The sequence below is a fragment of the Plutella xylostella genome, chromosome 12 (genome assembly GCF_932276165.1).
Source record: "Plutella xylostella chromosome 12, ilPluXylo3.1, whole genome shotgun sequence".
NCBI lineage: Eukaryota > Metazoa > Arthropoda > Insecta > Lepidoptera > Plutellidae > Plutella > Plutella xylostella.
Genome location: NC_063992.1, coordinates 2,169,192 through 2,192,648, shown reverse-complemented (window position 1 = coordinate 2,192,648; position 23,457 = coordinate 2,169,192). Strand labels below are relative to the sequence as shown.

The window sequence follows — 23,457 nt, the reverse complement described above, 5'->3', positions numbered from 1 at the left end:
TTATTGGATTTACGGAGTATCATACAACATAGTATCTTCTAAAGGCGAGTCTACCTCGAGATATTACACGCAAATTCTAATTAGAACGCGGCAGAATTCTGTCCAGGACATGCCGGGTGTTCTCAACTGTTCTCACACATCAATGTAGATGCAACTTCACTAATACGTTTTCAGTTCCAACAAATCTCCACTCTCACCTGAGGCGGCTCTGTAGTCATCTTGATGCTGTTCTGCAGCACGGCCAAGGGAAACTTCTCGTCAGGCATGGAGGAGAGCCACAGGCGGAAGCGCGGGTGTATCTTCGGGTTATCCAGCCCGCGGAGCTGGCCCAGCCAGGCCGTGGCTAAGTGACAGTTGGCCAGGAACGCCCAGCTGCCTTCCTTCATGGCTTTTGATAGGATGCTGGAAGAATAGATGAGAGATTTAGTTAGTGAACTAGATTGTAAAGTTGGCCGGCTCAGGCGGTCGCCAGGAGGCAACTTGGCTATAGGATCACCCAGCCGCCTAACTTCGCTGCTGTTGATAGGATCCTAGAGAAATAGATGCGGTATAGATAGTGTAGTGAGCTCCTAAATGGATATAGGTATGGTGAGTCAGGGACGATTGATATTTTAATCACTTGATTGTAGTCAATTTCAAACTATAAACAGCCAACATCTTTAACCTTCAATAACACTGCTGGAACTTATTGCATGGGGGGCACCTTTCAGTTCTATACTGTGATGATAACATTAAGGAAGGGAGGAAGTGTTTAATTTATCTCTTCCGGATATCGCAATACCTGGCGGCTCTAGGCGCCTGCCCCTGCCCCAGACTAAGCGCGGCCAGCTCGGCTCGCACGTCCCCTGCCAGTTGCGCGAGCGCCGCCGCCGGGTCCGCGCCCGGGGACAGCACGAAGAGTAGCGGGGTCTTCCAGCTAGACTCCTCCCAGGCAGCCTGGGGTGTGGGGAAAAGATTAGTCGGGATTCAGACATAAAGCTATTCGATTCTTTAAATTGTTATAGTCATAGGGTAGTTTCACCCTAAAGGCCCACGCAACAAATTTTTCCGTCGCACTCGCTCTCAAAGCCGCGCCATGTGAGTGAATGCGACGCAAAACTTTTGTCAAAACCTCTTAGTGTGCGCGTTTTGCCTTAGGCCTTCAGGATTGATAAAAATGGACAAAAATGACATCGCATGAAAAGCTAGACGATATTAATAATCTACCCAAAATGTTTCGATGATAGTTATTTCAACAGCTTCAGCGTCTAATGAAGGGCAATGTTCCTCAATAATTCATGACAATCACCCTGATGTCCAGTACAGGCGGCTCCACGTAGCGTGGCCCGAACACGCTGGCCACGTAGGAGGCCACGCAGGCGCACACGCGGTCCACGCGAAGTGAGCGAACTACAAGCATCTTCTGGAAGTCGTTGAGGATGTCGTTCCATTCGCCTGCGAATTTTAAAAGACGTAAGTATTTCAAAATGAGGCTAATAAAACTATTTTATAGGTCTGTTCTTTGCTCGTCTGCACTGTACTTGAACTATTGATAAGCTAAGCACATAATGTAATGGTTACCAATATTAATATCACGGTCACCAATCTTTTGTGCAAAAAATATTCTATTAATTACACGAAAAAATTATTACCCATCAACTATTGGTAGTATTGTAAATTTATAACTTGTTTTTCTTTTTGTGATGAAAATATTCTAATTAATAATATACATATTATTATTATTATTTGTGGATAAAAATACTGATTGTGCACCTAATTTTCTACATTGTTACAACAAAATTTAAAGTGAGTTTTTGCACCAATTTTAGTATTTTTAGTAGAGTGAGTTGTTCAATATGTTATGCTAGCCTATTCATTATGAAAATTCTTTTATCATTTCAGATGAACTATCATTTAATTAGTATTTCAGAAGGGGACGGCGCGTACGCAGTCCCCACCATAGGAATGCGCACTCACCAAAATGATGCAAACAAAAATAGACCTAACGAATTCACCTTAAGATTTATATTTGAAGTGAAAGAGGCCGCGAGCCGATAGAGAGGGTTACCACAGAGCCCTTCCTCTCTTTCTAACAATTGCCAGGATTTAGTTGTGTAAACTTTAGTAGATTTTGTACGAAGGGAGCTATGCAAAAAAATAAATTAATTAACCCATAGACTAACTGTATATCATATCATTTTCAAAAATAAATTTATAATAAATCATTATAAACATGTAATTTAAATGAAATATTTGGTATTTGTATGAATAATAATTTCAAAAAAAATATTGGTAGTTTTTCTAAATACTTTACGACAAGACCGGAGTTGTCAAGATGACGGATGACATTTATACTGTTGTGAGAGACGTTATGGTTAGGGTGACCATTCATTCGTACTTTTGAATCACTTTCCATTCTTCTTCTTCTTGTCGTGTCGATGGCAACTGTCACACTTCCGCGGCCCAGTGGGCCGCCACGTCGATACCCCTCTGGTTGGCCTTGAGGAGGTCTTCCCGGGTGCAGGTGTTGGGACATCCAGGGCACACCATCAGGTGCTCCATGGTCTGTGGAGCCGCACCACATGCGCAGATGTTGGAGGCAGGGCCGCGGTAACCCCACCTGCACATGTTTTCTCCGCATCGGCCCATGTTTGTCCTGAGTCGGTTGAGTGACTTCCATGTCGCCCAGGGTAGTTCGTGTCCGGGAGGCAGGGACTCATTAGGGGGGATGAAGGAGTTCGCCATCGGGTATTTTGCCTGCCATAGGTCTATCCTTTCCTTCGATGGGTCCTTGTGCGAGGCAACTGTAGACCTAAGGAAGCTTTTTCGGCTTTTAAGTCGGTAAGGAGCTGGTTCTTGGTTGTAGAGCGGGTGCCTCGGGTCGGTCTCCTGTCTGTGTTTTTCTCGAGAGCAGGCAGCCTCTCTACGCACATCGGGGGGGGCGATACCGCACAGTGAGTACAGCATCCAAACTGGTGTCGGCTTAAGGCATCCCGTGATTGTCCGGCAGGTGTCGTTTAAGGCCACATCCACTTCCCTGCAATGCGCAGATCTCGCCCACACGGGGCAGGCGAATTCACCTGCAGAGTAGCATAGTGCCAGTCCTGTGGTCCTCAGTACATCCGGTGATGCTCCCCACTTGGTTGACGTAAGCTTCCTGAGTAGGTTGTTGCGTGAGCTCACCTTCCGTTTGAGGCTTACGCAATTCCATTTAAAGGTGAGGGCACGGTCCAGTGTGATGCCTAAGTATTTGGGGTGGTCATTGTGCTCAATTTTTGTCCCACGCCACGTGATGTTGAGTGTGCGTTGTGCTTGGCGGTTACGGAGGTGGAACACGCAGGACTCCGTTTTGGAGGGGTTTGGCTTCAGCGCATTGTCCTCGTAGAATTTCCCCAAGCCTTCCAGAGCAGCTCCAAGGTTGTCTTCTGCTTCCTCGAACGATTTTGTTTGAGTAGCTAAGGCTAGGTCGTCGGCGTATAGAAAGCTTGACAGGTCCTGGGGCTGATCATTCGTGTATATGTTGAAGAGGATTGGCGCCAGGACACTGCCTTGGGGGAGGCCGTTTTTCTGTGTGCGCCATCTGCTTTTCTTCGCATACAGGGACACCTGGAATCGTCTATTTTGCAGCATCTCACCCAGAAAGCGAACTTTCCATTAATTAGGACCTGTTTCATTCAACTTTTTGTTTTATTTTATAACTAAGTATCATTAGGTATTATTATGGCTGTTATCTTATAAGGCTGGTAAAGAGTTATGAGCTGTTGATTTTTTTGGTGATAGATTTGAGTATTATAAGATAATTTATCAAGCTTAAAACCGGCGGAAGCACTTAGGTTGAGATTTTTTTTTAAATCTTATGATTTTCATCAAATAGACTATGTAAACGGAACATCCACAGAATAAACACGTTTTAGGTACATAGTTGCGTTTAATGTTAACCTGTTTTGACACTTTCTTGTCAACACTACACCCAACTTAATTTTATTTACTTAAAATTATATTTTCCGAAATTTCAGCTTTCCTTCCAATGAAGAAACATATCACCAAAATACATTCGTACCTACATTGCAATCGAATTATTCGAATAATAGGTGACTTTGAGACCATCGACACCTATTCGCGACATGATAGATTAGAAGTGATGTCTCATGAATTACCTAAAATTATGGTCACCAAAAATAGAAAGAGATGGAGGGCTCCGTGCTGACTATCTCTGTCGGCTCGTTTTTTTGGTGCAGTGCGCGCAACGATACGAATACAGCAGCATTCCTGTTGTATTATTACTTCCATGGTCCCCACTAACAAAAATTACGCATCCGAGATATCCACACTACCTTACTAAAAATACTAAAATTGGTGCAAATTGTCACTTCAAATTTTTTGTTATAACAATGAAGAAAATTAGGTGTGCATAAGTATTTTTTAAAATAAAATTCCACTGAATAAATTATGAAGTAATTCTTAACAACGAATAGGCGAGCATGACATTGAACAAGTCACTCTACTAAAATACTAAATTTGGTGCAAAATCTCACTTTCAAAATTTCATATTATGTGTTCTTTCGAAACACACAGCGTTGAGTGAAGAAGCAATTATTTGATTTCTTAGTATAAATAGGAAAAAATGGGTTTTTACATACCAATCTGCTGTATTTTCCTCTCTTTCACTTTAGCCAGTGGACAGTGCAGTCTAGAATCTGGATTCTACTCTGTGACGCGCTGTCAAATTTCTGACATAGCTTTTTGATTTCTTGAATCAAACGCGTTTATATATTTTTGAAAATGGATTTTTTACTAATAATCCATGATAATATTCGTGTTTGTGGAATAAAACAATCAATAAAAGTGTTAATTCACTTAATGTATAAAAAACTCTGTATGAGACATCGTACTTTTCGTCAATGTACAAAAAATAGTTTCGCGCCGCTACCGACGCCCCGCCCGCGGGCCGGTATTAATATTTTTTTCAGAAAACCGAGAAGATCACAAGATTACATGAAGATATTATGATAAATCTCTGTGATGAAATATGCTCTCCAGCAAATTGGATTCATACCTACCTTCGAAGTCTGAACTGAGTAAGTCAGAAAACTATTTCACGCATGAATCTTTCGGTACAAAAACATTGCAATTTACAAATGATATTTTATCTTTGTGCTTATACCTTTAAACCAGAAACCAGCTCTGTTCAATGGTGTTTCTTTATTCAAATAGTATTTACGTTGTTACATACTGTATTTACATAGTTTAACTCCATTTGGTAAAGCTAAAAATTCTCATAAGAGAATGCTTACTTATATGAGAACATTTAAGTTTGTTCCAATTCATTTAATGCCATGTTATCTAGCATTAGGAAGCCTCCCAGATGGGCTACAGATGCTTGTTAGACCTTTGGTTGTTGGGTTTATAACCTTTACACTGCTTACTTTGAATTTAAATGTTTCAATTGTAAACATGGTATTGATACTTGGTTTCAAAAGTTTGAAAATATTTTCACATCTGGTATTAATTAGTTAACATGTACCTACCTATCTACATAATATACCAACCTTTTGATTGCTGCATGCATAGATGTGTTGTCGCAAAATATTTGTAATTTGTTGATTACATTATTTATTTACCAAGTGTTTATGAAGGGTGACACAATGAAAATAAGTCACTATTTATGCCCTTATGTGGGTCACCTCTGACTACCCCTTCGGGGATTTGCAGTCGTGTGTATATTATACAGAGAACTTTACACTTATATTAGCAGTTTCACTATTGAGACTGTCATCTTAAAATAAATTAAATATGACATGCAGTGCTGTGGTTGACAATATTGACTTGCAACCAATGGCTTAAGCCAGTAGCATAGTTTGACCTAGCGGATGGGTTGATGAGATTATAATTTATAAAATCTCTTGGCTAATATTTATCCCTATATTTACAACTTTTGTTGTCTTATAGGTTTTTTACCATAATACCTTCTTACAACTTATATGTATACATGTTGTTTTATGCTCACATAGCATTTAAAACTGGCTCGGGGCCCCTATTTACCATATTGACTTAGTTATTAACCATAATAACTTCTTACAACATGTATGTATACATATAAATATGTTGTTTTTTGCTCACCCACAGGATTTAAACTGGCTCGTGGCCTTTTTATTCCTATTTACCTATTACCTAGGTATACATATTATGTCCTTTTACATGCGGGTGTAATGGACAGAGCAACAAAATACATTGCCAGTCTAAATGCTGATAGGCACTGGCTATGATGAACTCATAGATCATCTCATAATGTATTTTAACTTTGCATAATTTCATTAAACTTTCGGAAAGTTAAATGTAGCAGTTACTAACTGCAATATTATTGATGACACACACATTGGTGGTGTCGGACCCATCTTCAAGTACCTAATTATTGGGGATTTTATGCAAAGTTTATGAAGGCTTGAACTTATAAGTTCATTGTAATACATTGACCAGTCGAAATGCTGTCTATGGCACTGGTGAAGTAAAATGTATTATATTATATTTGCATAATTGCTGGAACCTTCCTCGCGGAGAGGTAAAATCTTATATGGTATCTGCAATTATTCACACACATTGTTCATGGGATACCTATATATGCGAAGTTTATGATGGTTCACAACCGCTTTATATAGCATTTAACCAGTCGAAAAGCCATGGGCTCTGGTAAACTAAAATGCATTGCCACCAAGTTTTTGCAATTATATATGCAAATATTATGATGTTTAACAACCATTTGTATAGCTTTTAACCAGTCGAAAAGCCATGGGCTCTGGTGAACTTAACTGTACTTATTTTATTATTACATAAAGATAATTAACTGTTTACTTTCTATCTGTAATATTTTTTCATGATTATAACTTTTTCAAAGTTGTTCATGTCATACCCTTGACTTTGTAGCTATTTGGGGTTTTTAAGCAAGAATTTATGGGAGTTTCAATACTTAATACTCAATCAATGATTGCATCCATAAGTCTTACAGTTTAAAACTGATAATAGGCATAATCCACTCATAAAAAGGTGAATTGCCAATTTTTTCTCCTGTTTACCAAAGCAGCTGCCCGCCAGAACAAAGCACAGTCCAAACAGGTTGGGAGATCCTCCCTTTCCAGTGGGGATAGCATGGGACCACCATCACATCCCTATTTATTTTTACAAATAACACCACTTAACGGTTTCTGGCTAAACCCATAATGACAAGATTGTTGCCGCGGAGGCCATGTGCTATTGGGACATATGATTATTGATATGCAGTGGCCAAACATAATGAAAGCTGATAAAGCAGCTTTCTAGGCCCAAGCCCTACCTTCATTGGAAGGAGACCCGTTCCCCAGCAGTAGGGACGTGATGGGTTGATGTTGAAGCGTCTGCGCCTTGGCAGCTAGAGTTACACATTTTCAATCTAATATATTGTGTTGTAACTTGCTTACTTTTTCAGGGATCTTTTCTTGAAAGACATAACCTGAGATCTCATATCTTCTATCTTAAAGGTGAGCTCTTGTATTGTGCCTATACTTAATATTGCATACAATACATATTTTTTCTGAATTTAATTTGGTCTTAATAGCTAACACAGGCTTGCCATAAGGAAGAGCTCAGTGATTACAACAGTAAAGTTGACTTCAGAATGAATGTTTATTCAGTAGACATTGGCATTAATATCACCTATACAAGGTGTATGCCACAGCACATATTTTACCACTATGTTGGCTGATATTGTTTGAGCCCGGATTTGAGTACTCCTGACCTAGTGTACCCACATGGCAGGTGGTTGTCAAATGATTTTGCCCAGGTAGCTTTCTAATACCCACATTGCACAAGTTTGTAGTCTCTGGAGAGTACAAACATGAGATAGCTACAAGTCTAAGTGCCTATTATTGTCCTGGACTTTTGTTCACCAAGTTGTGTTAATATTTGGCCTTTATGAGCCTTTCTAAGGATCTATCTGGTAAGGTGCCTATATTATATTGATTTTTATATGTATACCATATACCTACATCATGTGGAGCCTATGACTGATGGCTGTGAAAATACCTATCCAATTATCCATATTGGTTAGGCTATTGAATAGTCCCTATAAAGTGTTTACTTGCATTTATGGTGGATTATATTACAGTAGTAAATTGTTTATCAAGTATAGATAGAGATCATGTGCGGTTCTGAAACTTTATATTTCAACCTGAGAGAAGGGTGTAAGCCTAATAGCTGTACAAAAGCTGTTTCTATTCTAACTGGCCCTTTACTTAAGTAGGTTGCTACCTACATGCAGGCTTGACTTTTTAAAGACTGTTGGTCCTGTAAAATCTTGGTAAAATTAGTCATGTTTGATTGAAATTGGTAGTTACATCTATAAATTTTTTCGTGTACCTAGAGACTAGTCATCACCCATGTATATCTCAAAAGGAAAATTATGATAGTGTACACATAGACAGCTGTCATGTAATCCTATTGCAGTAGGCTATTCAACTACCTAGCAAGGGTGGTGCAGTGACATAAGTCTAATACAATCCATATTTCTGTGCTTTATAAAGATCAATTTTACTTCAACTAAAAAGGAATACTACCTAATAATATGTTTGACTACCTAATATGTACAAATTACCTATGGTTATGTATTACCTAGAGGGCCTATGTAATACAAATTGATAGGTACTTATATAAAGACAATGATGTAAAATTTTATATTTTCTATTGTCTGTTTCTATGCTATTAGGTATTCCTCACACCTGGATTGGTCCTTTACTAGTTCTAACTTTAATTTGATAAGAAATTGGCTTATTTATGTTATACTTACTTAAATTAATAATGGTATGATTTATGATCCCATTAGCAACATACTTACAGATCATAAGTGTAGGTAAGTATGTGACATGTTGTGTATCACACTAGGTATGTAGTGGATACACACCTATTGATCATTAACTAGAGTACCTATGTACTTATAAATTTTGTTTTTAATTAATTTTCTTTCTTTTAGGTGCAAGTACCTTTATGATGAAGGTACATTTTAAGTATGTTTCCTTTACAACTATGATGTTGTCTAACAGGAATCTTTATTATATTTTAGGTATATTTTACCTAAAAAGGAGATCACATAGCGTTTAGATTTTCTAATCTCTTTCACCAGCAGATAACAAACAAGTCTTCACTCAACGCTGTGTGTTTCGAAAGAACACATAATAGACCTGTTTTGCATTACAACAAAACAGATATTATGTGTATGAAGAAACACACAGCGTTGCAGCAACGGCTTGCAGGTGAGTTTTGAAGACTACTATGTCAGAAATTTGACAGCGCGTCACAGAGTAGAATCCAGATTCTAGACTGCACTGTCCACTGGCTAAAGTGAAAGAGAGGAAAATACAGCAGATTGGTATGTAAAAACCCATTTTTTCCTATTTATACTAAGAAATCAAATAATTGCTTCTTCACTCAACGCTGTGTGTTTCTTCATACACATAATATCTGTTTTGTTGTAATGCAAAACAGGTCTAATAAATAGGCTAGCATCTAAAATTGGTGCAAAATATCACTTTCACATGACTTTTTCTGTATGGCGCGCTAGCCTATTCATTATAAAGATTCCCTTTTAATTTTCTCAGATGAGCTTTCATTTAATTAGAATTTTAGAAGGGGACGGCGCGTACGCAGTCCCCACTACCAAAAATTACGCATCCGAGATATCCACATTAGGGATATTCGCAAAGGTCAACCCAACCGCAGTGCAATGGAAGGGCCTCGCTCTGGGGGAACCGCCTTCTTGATCACGGTGTCCCCTATGCCAGGTAAGTATGCCTTCTCCACGCTCGGTTGGGGTACTGGTTGTTCGAGAAACAATCCTAATACCGCGATCCAGACGGGGGCACAGTGTCATCTGTAAAAGAACGTGGTACTAAAATTTGCCCACTGTGCTGCCCTCTATGCAAATTCTTAACATGCAGTACTTAAATGAAAATTGAAATTTTGGCTGTCTATTAGCATCACGACGATTTACGATTACAATGACTGTCCGACTCTTTATATATTTTTTTATATTCATTCACAGTTTATTTTTATTGTTTGCGATACCGAAGAGTTTCACGCCACCTAAAATATCTTATTCAAGGTGACGTAAATTTTTTATGAAACTTGAAAGAAAACGGCACATTGTAATAATTGAAAACGTGTCATTTAAATTATGAACAATTTAATAAGTTTTTAATTAGCTACATAATAGGTTTGTAGGCTAAATAGTAGATTTGTCACCAAATATTTTATTACGTAGAATTTTGTGGATATTTTTTTTCTGCACTCATAAAACGTATTGTGATAGCCTTATTGAGTTGAGCCGGTTCAGTCCAGTCAGTATTATGAACTAAGTACTGCTCATGCTCATAATATGTATTTTATTTTATCATGAGCAGCGGGAAAGCATTTTGGTCAATGTTACCAAATCGAATTAGCTTGTAAATTGGGCCGATCCCGGCGGCACTGCAATGCCGGGCCGACCCGTGACGGGAGTGGAGCGAGCCCCGAACATCCCGTCGGTTTACAAAAATCAGATTAATATACTGGTCCCTCAGTGAGGGAACTTTCAGATATTAAGCTGAAAAGAACAGATACTACACTTTGATCTTAGCCAAAAGGCCGAGAAGCGATACCGGACATATGAAACGCGAGGGGAGTGATAAAACGGCAAAATATCTTAATACCGCGATGCAGTTGGGGGCACAGTGTCATCTGTAGTCACTCCAACGAACTGTTTAACAATATTTGCTATGACGCACTCCACGTGGTAGGCGACTCACACTACAAGCACAGCCCCACCGCTATTGTTACCAAGTCGAATACAAGTTTTGACTTCATATTTTTTCATATTTCTGTCCTATGCAAAGGCATTTATCACCTATTGGTATTCATTTTATTATTATTGTGTGCTGTATTTTATTTAAATTTAATATACATAAAATATTATTCGTGCATAAAAAAATACTAATTCACCTAATTTTCTACATTGTTATAACAATAATTAAAAGTGAAAATTTGCACCAATTTTAGTATTTTTAGTAAAATGCACCAATTTTAGTATTTTTAGTAAAGTACACCAATTTATGTATTTTTAGTAAAGCATGAGAGTGTTTTTATATATATTATGGCGCGCTATGAAGATTTATTTTTAATTTATTCAGATGAACTATCATATAATTAGGATTTCAGAAGGGGACGGCGCGTACGCAGTCCCCACTACCAAAAATTACGCATCCGAGATATCCACATTAGGGATATTCGCAAAGGTCAACCCAACCGCAGTGCAATGGAAGGGCCTCGCTCTGGGGGAACCGCCTTCTTGATCACGGTGTCCCCTATGCCAGGTAAGTATGCCTTCTCCACGCTCGGTTGGGGTACTGGTTGTTCGAGAAACAATCCTAATACCGCGGTCCAGACAGGGGCACAGTGACATCTACAAAAGAACTTGGTACTAAAGTTTGCCGACTGTGCTGCCCTCTATGCAAATACTTAACATGCGGTAATAAAAGTAAAAAAATATTTTTGGCTTTCTATAAGCATCGATTACGATTAGAAGCACTGACTAATGACTGTCCGATACTTAATATTTTTTTTATATTCATATTTTATTGTTTGCGAAAATGAAGAGTTTTATCCAGGAAATTAACATGAAACTTGACAGAAAACGACAAATTGAAAACGTGTTATTTAAACGATCACAAATTTAATCAGTTTTGAATTTTAATTAGTAGGCAAAATATGTAGTACACTTGCCAGCAAATAATTTCGAAATCAATTTCACGATTAAACCCCTACAATTATTATTAGCTGGATTTATGATCGAGTAAACGTAGACTTTATAGATATTGTTTTTTGTAATCATAAAACGTGTAAACATACTATGCACGTATGGTATAGTATGCCGGGACTACAGCGTAATTGGACATACTGTAATATAGGCTTATTACTGTGATCACAGTATTCACGGATCTCCCTTTCTCATTAATATATTTTAAACATTTGTATTTAATTACTCCAATACATTCAGACATAGCTAATTTACCATCAAATTAAATAACAGCGAGAGGATATTAAGTAATGGGTTATAGTATGAAATCCAATTAGTTTACTATTTGGGCCGATCCCGGCGGCACTGCAATGCCGGGCCGACCCGTGACGGGAGTGGAGCGAGCCCCGAACATCCCATCGGTTTACAAAAATCAGATTAATATACTGGTCCCTCAGTGAGGGAACTTTCAGATATTAAGCTGAAAAGAACAGATACTACACTTTGATCTTAGCCAAAAGGCCGAGAAGCGATACCGTTAATATTAAACGCGAGGGGAGTAATGAAACGGCAAAATATCTTAATACCGCGATGCAGTTGAGGGCACAGTGTCATCTGTAGTCACTCCAACGAACTGTTTAAAAATATTTGCTATGACGCACTCCACGTGGTAGGGTGACTCACACTACAAGCACAGCCCCACCGCTATTGTTACCAAGTCGAGTACAAGTTTTGACTTAATATTTATCATATTTCTGTCCTATGCAAATGCATATCACCTATTGGTGTTCACTTTATTATTATTTTGTGCTTTATTTTATATAAATTTAATATTACATAAATATTATTCGTGCATAAAAAAATACTTATGCACCTAATTTTCTACATTGCTATAACAAAAAAAATAAAGTGAGAATTTGCACCAATTTTAGTATTTTTAGTAAAGTGCACCAATTTTAGTATTTTTAGTAAATTGCACCAATTTTAGTATTTTTAATTAGTATAATTTTAGTTTTATTTAATTATTATAATTTTAGTAGTTTTAATAGAGCGAGTTGTTTAATATAAATTATATCATGCTAGCCTATACATATACAGGGTGGCCCAAAGAGTGACGTCCAAAGGAAAATGTTTGATTCCTTAGGTCAAGGGGTAGCCAAATCACCCCCATGTATGTTCAGCAATTTTTAGTAGTTTAGGAGTTATGATTTTTTTAACCAATTTTCTACGAAAATCGACCTCAGTGGATCAATTATGTTTTATTATTTTTTTGGATAACTTTTTTAAATTATTTTTTATTTTTTGTCATCCTCTTAAGTTGTTCTTTTAACCATAAAAGTTTCAGCTTCCTAGCTGTAATGTAAGTTAGTTATTTTTATGTCGAAAGTTCAAATTATATCATCGAGCTAGACTGCTCTGAATTTTCTACTTGAAATTAAAAATTGAAATAGATATTCTCATGGTCCCTTATTAATTTTAAAAACTCCGCAAGGTTCCAAAATAAAATAAAAATAAAAATAAACTATTGCTTAATAGGGTATTATTTGAAGAAAACAGCCTTCAAAGGTACTTGGGTGTAAATTACCTAATTAGTAAATTGTTTCAGAAAGTTGAAAGATTCCTGTTTTGTCATTACTAAGGACTAATTCAGTTAGAAAAAGTATCAAATTAAAGGGAAAATAAAATTATTTACTATTTTTTTTATTTAAGTTACATTTTTGAATGTAAATTCTTAGTAAAATGTTTAAGTCTGAGTTGTAAGATTTATGAGATAATTGTATTATTAATACTAAGTAAATAAACTCAAATAATTATTTTACACATTTACTCACAATAAATTTTCAAAATGGCGACCTCCCAAGGCAATACACAACCTACATCTACGCAAGAAATTTTCTTTAAGTCGCCTATACGCTTCTCTGTTTCATTCAGATGTCACTTTTTGACAGATATCACATTTTTGAGAAAAGTTACTTTTTTGACATGTTTAACTTTTTGACAGATGTCATATTTTTTACATTTGGAACTTTTTTGACTTAAAGAAAATTTCTTGCGTAGATGTAGATAGTGTATTGTTGTGGGAGGTCGCCATTTTGAAAATTTATTGTGAGTTAATTTGTAAAAGAATTATTTGACTTTATTTATTTATTATTAATAATACAATTATCTCATAAATCTTACAACTCAGACATAAACATTTTACTAAGAATTTACATTCAAAAATGTAACTTAAATAAAAAATAATAGTAAATAATTTTATTTTCCCTTTAATTTGATACATTTTCTAACTGAATTAGTCCTTAGTAATGACATAACAGGAATCTTTCAACTTTCTGAAACAATTGACTAATGAGGTAATTTCCACCCAAATACCTTTGAAGGCTGTTTTCTGCAAATAATACCCCATTAAGCAATAGTTTATTTTTATTTTTATGTTATTTTGGAACCTTGCGGAGTTTTTAAAATTAATGAGGGACCATGAGAATATCTAGTTCGATTTTTAATTTCAAGTTGAAAATTCAGAGCAGTCTAGCTCGATGATATAATTTGAACTTTCGATATAAAAATAACTAACTTACATTATAGCTAGGAAGCTGAAACTTTTATGGTTAAAAGAACAACTTAAGAGGATGACACAAAAATAAAAAATAATTTAAAAAAGTTATCCAAAAAAATAATAAAACATAATTGATCCACTGAGGTCGATTTTCGTAGAGAATTTGTTAAAAAAATCATAACTCCTAAACTACTAAAAATTGCTGAACATACATGGGGGTGATTTGGCTACCCCTTGATCTAAGGAATCAAACATTTTCCTTTGGACGTCACTCTTTGGGCCACCCTGTATATTTTTTATAAAGATAAAGGGGACCCCTTCTAAAGCCCTAATTAGGTAAATTAAAGTTCATCTGAATAAATAAATATAAAGGAATCTTTATAAAAAAATATAGGCTAGGATGACATATTAAACAACTTGCTGTACTATAACTACATACTAAAATTATACAAACCTGTTATTTAGCTAATTCAAAACTTATTAAATTGGCCATAATTTAAATGAAACGTTTTCAATAATTACAATGTGCCGTTTTCTTTCAAGTTTCATAAAAAAATTACGTCACTTTTAATACGATAAAACGTTGTAAGTTGCGTAAAACCAATGATTTCAAAAGGAAGGATACGCCCTTCAGAACATTTTACTCAAACCTTCTTCATACCAACAAAATAACTGCCATCTGTCATAATTTGTTGGAACTATGTCAGAGCCGAGCTACTTATCCTGACGACGCAACCTTGTACGTGCGTTCATATTTTACCGTCACCGGACAGTAGGTACATAATAATATGAGTGAGTTGCATGCGGACGTCCGTACAAGGTTACATCGTGCGGCCATTGTAGACTTGGGTAGTAAAATAAATTATCGCTTTAAAATGTGTTTATTTATTAATTAAGGATGATACGATATTCCATATTCCTTTTTGACCTTCGTATCATAGTTTTTTAGCCTTTCACAACAAAAATAGGCATATTTATCACAAGAATCAAAGACTCATCTCTCCGTCACAGACAACTGTCGACTGAGGACCGTTGGCCCTAAAATGTCTATTTTAGGGCCAACGCGCGGGTGCCATTTTCTTGAGTGGTTTGGCCTGTCCTTACGCAGTAATATATAAGTATGTCAATGCGTAAAACTCTTTGTTTTCGCAAACAAAAAAAAAACTATGTATATAAAAAAATATAAAGTGTCGGACAGTCAGTGCTTGTAATCGTAAATCGTCGTGATGCTTATGCCGCAGGCATCTGGTTTAATCTCCTGTTTGATTGAACCACTAGTCCGTTCATTGGATGGCGCTATTCAGTTGTATGACTATAGGACAACTCGCCAAGTCGTTGATTGTAACGTTCGACGTCTTGACTGAACGTCACTCAGCGGAGTCGTTGAATGGGATATAGTATAGCAACTTTGTAATGTCTGGTTAGGGTGAACATAACCAGACATGAGTCAACAAAAAGACTATGTTACAAAGCTCTTATCTCACAAATTAACTAAACAATAACAATAAACGTACCTTCATATTGTTGTTTATAATTATCCAGTTACGCCACAATTTTTTCTTTGAGACTATCCGCCCGCGGCGTGATAATAGGTAAATCCATGTTGTCACACTATTTTAACACGAATAACGCACTTTCAAGCTAATTTATTTGCAAAAAACTAACAATATAGGTGCTTTTTGTGTCAGCTGTTAGCTGTTAGACGCCATATTTGTTTTGTTCACCACCTGACTGATTTTAAGTCAGCCAACTAGTTAGACGTTTTGTGACGCTTGTGCAATCAACGTTCGGCCTAGTCATACAACTAAGCAGCGTCATCCAATGAACGGGCTAGCGGTTCAATCAAGCAGGAGATTAAACCAGATGCCTGCGACACTTATAACAACTTTCATTTTAGTACTGCATGTTATGTACATATTTGCATAGAGGGCAGCACAGTCGGCAAATTTTAGTACCAAGTTCTTTTATAGATGTCACTGTGCCCCCGTCTGGATCGCGGTAGTAGGATTGTTTCTCGAACAACCAGTACCCCAACCGAGCGTGGAGAAGGCATACTTACCTGGCATAGGGGACACCGTGATCAAGAAGGCGGTTCCCCCAGAGCGAGGCCCTTCCATTGCACTGCGGTTGGGTTGACCTTTGCGAATATCCCTAATGTGGATATCTCGGATGCGTAATTTTTGATAGTGGGGACTGCGTACGCGCCGTCCCCTTCTGAAATACTATTTAAAGGAAGATTCATCGGAATAAAATTCTAATGAAATCTTCATTATGAATAGGCTAGCACTAGTGCGCATAGGAAAACTCACTCTTATTTACTAAACATACCTAAAATTGGTGCACTTTACTAAAAATACTAAAGTTGGTGAAAATTCTAACTTTTTTTAACAATGTAGAAATTTTGGTGCATTAGTATTTTTTTATGTACGAATAATATTTATGTTTATTAAATTAGAATAAAATACAGCACAAAATGATATTAAAGTGAACACCAATAGGTGATATGCATTTGCATAGGACAGAAATATGATAAATTATATTAAGGGCCTGTTCCACAATGTCTGGTTAGTGGCTACCTGTCGGATAAAATACATGCTGTCACTCTCTGTCATTATTTTTTAGACAGTGACAGTATGTATTTTATCCGACAGGTAACCACTAACCAGACATTGTGGAACAGGCCCTAAGTCAAATCTTGTATTCGACTTGGTAACAATAGCGGTGGGGCTGTGCTTGTAGTGTGAGTCACCCTAGCACGTGGTCTGCGTCATAGCAAATATTGTTAAACAGTTCGTTGGAGTGACTACAGATGACACTGTGCCCTCAACTGCATCGCGGTGTTAAGATATTTTGCCGTTTTATCACTCCCCTCGCGTTTAATATGACCGGTATCGCTTCTCGGCCTTTTGGCTAAGATCAAAGTGTAGTATCTGTTCTTTTCAGCTTAATATCTGAAAGTTCCCTCACTGAGGGACCAGTATATTAATCTGATTTTTGTAAACCGATGGGATGTTCGGGGCTCGCTCCACTCCCGTCACGGGTCGGCCCGGCATTGCAGTGCCGCCGGGATCGGCCCAAATTACAAGCTAATTCGACTTGGTAACATTGACCAAAATGCCTTCCCGCTGCTTATGATAAAATAAAATACATATTATGAGCATGAGCAGTACTTAGTTCATCATACTGACTGGACTGAACCGGCTCAACTCAATAAGGCACAATACGTTTTATGAGTGCAGAAAAAAAATATCCACAATAATAATACGTAATAAAATATTTGGTGACAAATCTACTATTTAGCCTACAAACCTATTATGTAGCTAATTAAAAACTTATTAAATTGGTCATAATTTAAATGACACGTTTTCAATGTGCCGCTTTCTGTCAAGTTTCATATTAATTTCCACTTTACTCCACGGGGACATCTGACAGAACCCTTATTACATTTCAATAAGGGTAGTTTTTGTTTGTATCAGATGTCTTTCCCCGTGGAATGGGATATAGAGATTATATAGGCGTCAGGCGTCACTTTGAATAAGATTAAGATGTTGCGTAGAACTCTTCGTTTTCGCAAACAATATATTAACTATGAATATAAAAAATATATGTAAAGTGTCGGACAGTCAGTGCTTGTAATCGTAAATTGTCGTGATGCTTATTACAACTTTCATTTTAGTACTGCATGTTAAGTACATATTTGCATAGAGGGCAGCAAAGTCGGCATATTTTAGTACCAAGTTCTTTTACAGATGTCACTGTGCCCCCGTCTGGATCGCGGTATTAGGATTGTTTCACGAACAACCAGTACCCCAACCGAGCGTGGAGAAAGCATACTTACCTGGCATAGGGGACACCGTGATCAAGAAGGCGGTTCCCCCAGAGCGAGGCCCTTCCATTGCACTGCGGTTGGGTTGACCTTTGCGAATATCCCTAATGTGGATATCTCGGATGCGTAATTTTTGGTAGTGGGGACTGCGTACGCGCCGTCCCCTTCTGAAATCCTAATCAATTGAAATTTCACATTGAACAATTCACTCTATTAAAACTACTAAAGTTAGTGCATTTGCAAAGCCTCACTTTCAAAATTTTATTGTAACAATGTTAAAGATATACTAATTAAAAGAAAGTTCATCTGAATAACATTCAAAAGGAATCTTCACAATGAATAGGCTAGCATGACATATTGAACAACTCACCCTACTAAAAATACTAAAATTGGTACAAAATATCACTTTCAAGATTTTGTTACAACAAATGTATAAAATTGGGTCCCTTATTAGTGTTTTTTTTTACTTATGATTTCTAGGTAATTAACTAATTAGAATATTTTCAGTAAAATTATGAGGATTTTAGGCGACGGTAAGTTCCTAAATCTAATGATATGGTAAGGTGCATCTCCGTCATGTTGTCCATACGACAACATCCATAGTAAAAAAGTCACGTGACCAACAAAGTTTCTATGGAAATTGCTTTTTTTTTCGCGAATTTTGAAATTCTGATTTCATTTTCGGGCTGTACATGTAGATTTCGGCTTGGTTTACCCTTTTTGCGACACCCTCTATATACAATACAATGGCCGCTTCCGCCAGCTACACAATCACAACCTGTGTCATACGCAACGGTAAGTAAAGCTAACAACTAGCTTCTATAACTCTATCTATCCATAACTGGTAGTTACTTTCATACGATTTTGACAGATTGTTACTTTTGATTATGTCAAAATCGTATGAAAGTAACTAACAGTTATGGATAGATAGTGTTATAGAAACTGGCTGTAGGTGAGTGTACCTATTTATTCTACACGACGGTGCGTAAAGCTTATGATACGGTAAGGTGAGTGTACCTATAAGCGGCAGTGTCGTACCTATAACCTGTGTCATACGCAACAGTAAGTAAAGCTAATAACGAGGTGAGTGTACCTATTTATTCTACGCGACGGTAAGTAAAGCTAATGATACGGTAAGGTGAGTGTACCTATAAGCGGCAGTGTCTCGGGCTCCGGGTGCAGGTACCAGTCGTGCCACTCCTTGCCGCGCTCGGCGAAGGTGGCCGCCAGCCCGTGGAAGCCCGGCAGCCGGTCCAGCTCTGTGATGTTGTCCCAGCACTCCTCTGGGAGCCAGTCGGCCACCTGTGGGGTTAATACCACCGAACATTTGAAACAATATCATCACATCCCGTCACGTCTCCTTCCTATGAAGGAAGGGATTTAGGCCTGGGCCACGCTGGCCTAGTGTGGGTTGTTGGACCACCGAACATTAGCAATCAATAATCCGTAGGTAGCGTCGCTTGCTTATAAAATCTGATGTGACTTGTATGGATCTGACAGATGTTTAGCAGGCAAGCGACGCTTCTTATGGATTGTTAAGCCGTTCTCCCATCACAAAACCCCCGCGCAACTCGTAGTCTCCGAGACTACGATACTGTTATTCTACGCGTCAATGTATGTGAGACTTCGCGGCGGCTAGTCTCCGAGACTAGAGTCGCGTGGGCGTACCGTAATGGGAGAACGGCCTAAATGGCTAATTTGTCAGTGGTAGTTGAATTTTGAAGCTTCGCAAAACTCATTAGGTTCCCTACTACAGGTGACTATTTACCGGCAGCATGAGTCGGCTGCCCCACGCCCGCGCCCCTCTCTATATCTCTACACTGAGAGAAAAAAGTACAAAAATAGTGTTGAAGTTACTAAAATGGGTGTTATTCCCAGTACAACAAATTTACTGTTACTGTTACAATCGGACTTTTGTAAATTCAGTTTTGTATAAATAAGTAAATAATATGTGTAGACATTACACAATAGATATAGCGAATTTCATAAAACTTTGTCATTTTAAGTTTAACAAAATAGTGTCTTTTAGTAGTACCTCTGTAAATATTACTAAACTTTGTGTTACTTACAGACTTACCCCCTTATTCATAGAAAAGTTACAATACGTTTTAACTAATAAACTGTTTTGTCCCTCTCTGTCAAGAAACAAATTGTTCTTTGTCGGAGAGGGACAAAACAGTTTATTAGTTAAAACGTTTTGTAACTTCTCTATGAATAAGGGGGGTTGTTTTGTGATACTAGTGTTTGTGTTTTTATTATTACTGAACATATTTTTCGTTTTGTTATGTGTAGACTACGGAATACATTAGCATACTGAGATTCAGTTGTGTGTTTAGTAATTTCAGCTAACTATTTTATATATTCTACATTTGTGTTGTGATAATTATACATAAAATTTGTAATTTCTAATAATCCTTTAGTATTGTCTTGACTAGGAAATACATTGGTGAAGTTAAATATATTGTGGGTGTTTTGTAATTTCAAGTACTCCTTTTTGTGATCTCAATAGCTATAGCGCAGGCCATACCGGGAATGAAGCGTTAGGAAACTGAGTTCAATCAGCTTCGCTCTCGCAGCTAGCAGCTACTGTCTCTATACCACAAACAATATTAGTCTATGCTCTATACGTACTTAGGATCTCACTATGAACTGTGAACCGATGTACGATAACTTGTAAAAGTCCAAATCTGAGCACTGAGCAGTGGTAGAAGTACGTATCAGAAAGTCATTATAACACAAGAAAACTTAATACCGCGATGTAGACTATTGCATAGTGACATCTGTTGGCGGGCATATGAACTAAACACTAACAAAGGCTACATTAATTTTTAGTATTATGAAATACTCGGAATAATCATTGTGGTCACTTGTAAAAACAAAATATTCATTTGGGATTACAAACTTTGTTTGATTTCACAAATGTATGTTTTTCATCAGGGCTACATTAATTTTTAGTATTAAGAAATATACTCGGAATTATCATTGTACGTTAGAAAATACACAGAGAAGAAATTACAAAGCAACGACACTCAACTTCACAAATCGATACACTTGGTATTATGAGGGAACTGTAAATTTTATTTAGGGCCGATTTTTCAATGCCAGGATAAAAGGTCAAATAACTATCTAGCGAATAATTTTATTTGGCTGTTTATCGGCTTGGTAGTTGCTAAACCATTTTTCAATTGTGATTTATTCCATAGGTAACTATCTTACCGATTTTTCTACTTGAACTCTGGAAAGGTGAAACAAGTATATGTACAGTTCTCCCATATTAATAATGCGCATGCAAATCTTCGCAAACTGTCGTATTCCCGGAAACACCCGAATCAGTGCCTTAAACAAAGCACTTGCATTTTGATCCTTGTTCGAAAGAAATAGTAGTCAATATCATGTGACACATAATCAAAAACAATTTGGGCGGTCGGTGGCTGTCACCGATCAGTCAAGGGTCTCAAGGTCAAGATCAATATTACTTTTGTGGAATTATAAAGAGCTGCAATTACACATCGTTCTTGTTATTTTTTTCAAATGTGAATTTAATTTCAACTTTAATTATTTTTGACGATGCCATATTATGAGGCACATTTAAGAATTAAATATGCGTCACATTGATAGACTTCACTTTGCCAATAAAGCCACACCCAAAAGACCAAGTTTGTAATTGTAATATTATTGTGAATGATCAGCGCTGTAAATACTTTTGAACTGAGATTTTAATGTAAACATTTTTATTAATGTGAAATAATCAGTGCTGTAAATACTTTTGAACTGAGATTTCAATTTTTTTATATAAACCTGTGTTTGAAATCCATTTCTCCTATAATATAAACCTTGTGTTATTCAAACCTTCTTTCATCCATCTTTACATCAGCTTCAGTAAGACACTTGAAAAGTACCTACTGTAACATTTTCGAAGTAAATTTTAATATTATGGAATATTATGAATTATCGAATCAAATTTCGTTACTGATAAATCAATTATCACTTTTAGCACCAATTACATAATTCTACTAAAATTTCATTAAGAAAATGCACTTAACCACTCTAAATACATAATAGTTTTCTAACGCTCGGGAATACGACCGTTGCCGAACAATGGCGAAGATTTCTATGTGCATTATCAATTTTGGGGAACTGTAGACACCTAGTGCTAAAGCAGGACAGACTACTATTTTGATTGTCATACCCCATTTACACTCTCGCCTCGGCCCTCGCCTCCTCGCTCGCCTCGTCACTCGTGCGGAGGCGCGAATGTAAACACCCACTCGCGTGTGACGCGAGTGGGTGTTTACACTCTCGTGCAGAGTTCAGTTGTCTTTGAGCTAGCAACGATGGAGGACGTCGAAGTTTTAGCCGCAACAATAAAGAATTTATGTATGATCACCGATTACTTCGCCGTTTATGGACCGATTTTGAAAATTCTTTTTTTTATGTATTGGGTTGAGATCCCATGTGGTCCCATTTTTTTCAAATTTTGATTCCACCTCCAAGGGTGCGTAAAGGGTTAAAAACAGGCTATGAATTTCCATTTTGGGTACCTATTAATCGATTGTAGTTAATGAAATTTAGAAAGTACATAGGTACTTACCTATATTTTTAACATTAAAAAAAATATGATGGTGACCTTGAGCTGATCTGACGATGGAAACGGAAGGTAGTCAAGGGAACTCCTCAACGGTAGGTATATAGCAACTACTTCGTGTTTACTACTGACTAGTAGGACTTATAGGTATCATTTGCTTCTTAATTTTGATTGTCAATTATTGCAAATAAACTAAGTATAAATAAGTAATAAAATAAAATAATGATAAAAAACGACTTTAAAAAACCACTAAAAAGTAAGAAATAATTTAAGGTTTAGACATTCTATGTGACAGTACTAATATATCTTAGCAGGTAAGTACTGCTTTTATTTCTTACGTTTTAGTGTTTTTTTTATTATTATTATTTTGTTGAAATATTTACTTATATGAAATTAAATGTTTCGTCTTGCGACCAATCCATTATACAACTGAGGAAAAAACACTACGTTATAATTATACGACGACGAACACAACCTGCGCCGCACGATGTAGAAGCCAGAATGAAGCGAACGCGAGAGTGTAAACACACGCTCGCGTGCGACGCGAGCTCGACGCGAGCTCCTTTGACTCGTGCCCCAAAAACCGCTCCGGACGCGAGCGCCGCGAGTGGCGAGGCGAGCGAGGAGGCGAGCCACGAGCGTCTGTTCACACTCGCGCCTCGCCCCTCGCCTTGTCGCTCGCCTCGCCACTCGTGCGAGAGTGTAAATGGGGTATC

The 23,457-nt window shown here is 37.3% G+C and overlaps 1 protein-coding gene and 7 non-coding genes across 8 annotated transcripts in view; 3 read left to right on the top strand and 5 right to left on the bottom strand.

Moving 5' to 3' along the window:
* LOC105381618 (dynein axonemal heavy chain 2-like) overlaps window positions 1–23,457 on the bottom strand; it is a 77,676-nt gene that overhangs the window by 12,614 nt on the left and 41,605 nt on the right. The window contains exons 28-31 of the mRNA XM_048624432.1: window positions 19,305–19,458; window positions 1,289–1,434; window positions 782–936; window positions 198–402 (exon numbers count right to left, since the gene is read on the bottom strand). Coding sequence (XP_048480389.1) covers window positions 198–402; window positions 782–936; window positions 1,289–1,434; window positions 19,305–19,458 — 660 coding nt within the window. The remainder of the gene's footprint in view (window positions 1–197; window positions 403–781; window positions 937–1,288; window positions 1,435–19,304; window positions 19,459–23,457) is intronic.
* LOC119694072 lies at window positions 9,632–9,793 on the bottom strand. The gene has a single exon (XR_005254731.1). It is a non-coding gene; the product is annotated as a U1 spliceosomal RNA (small nuclear RNA).
* LOC119694076 lies at window positions 10,446–10,638 on the bottom strand. Its single transcript, XR_005254735.2, has one exon. It is a non-coding gene; the product is annotated as a U2 spliceosomal RNA (small nuclear RNA).
* On the bottom strand, window positions 11,198–11,359 carry LOC119694073. Its single transcript, XR_005254732.2, has one exon. It is a non-coding gene; the product is annotated as a U1 spliceosomal RNA (small nuclear RNA).
* Window positions 12,115–12,307, bottom strand: LOC119694080. Its single transcript, XR_005254739.1, has one exon. It is a non-coding gene; the product is annotated as a U2 spliceosomal RNA (small nuclear RNA).
* Window positions 16,382–16,543, top strand: LOC125489310. Its single transcript, XR_007266877.1, has one exon. It is a non-coding gene; the product is annotated as a U1 spliceosomal RNA (small nuclear RNA).
* Window positions 17,221–17,413, top strand: LOC119694077. Its single transcript, XR_005254736.1, has one exon. It is a non-coding gene; the product is annotated as a U2 spliceosomal RNA (small nuclear RNA).
* LOC119694083 lies at window positions 18,161–18,322 on the top strand. The gene has a single exon (XR_005254740.1). It is a non-coding gene; the product is annotated as a U1 spliceosomal RNA (small nuclear RNA).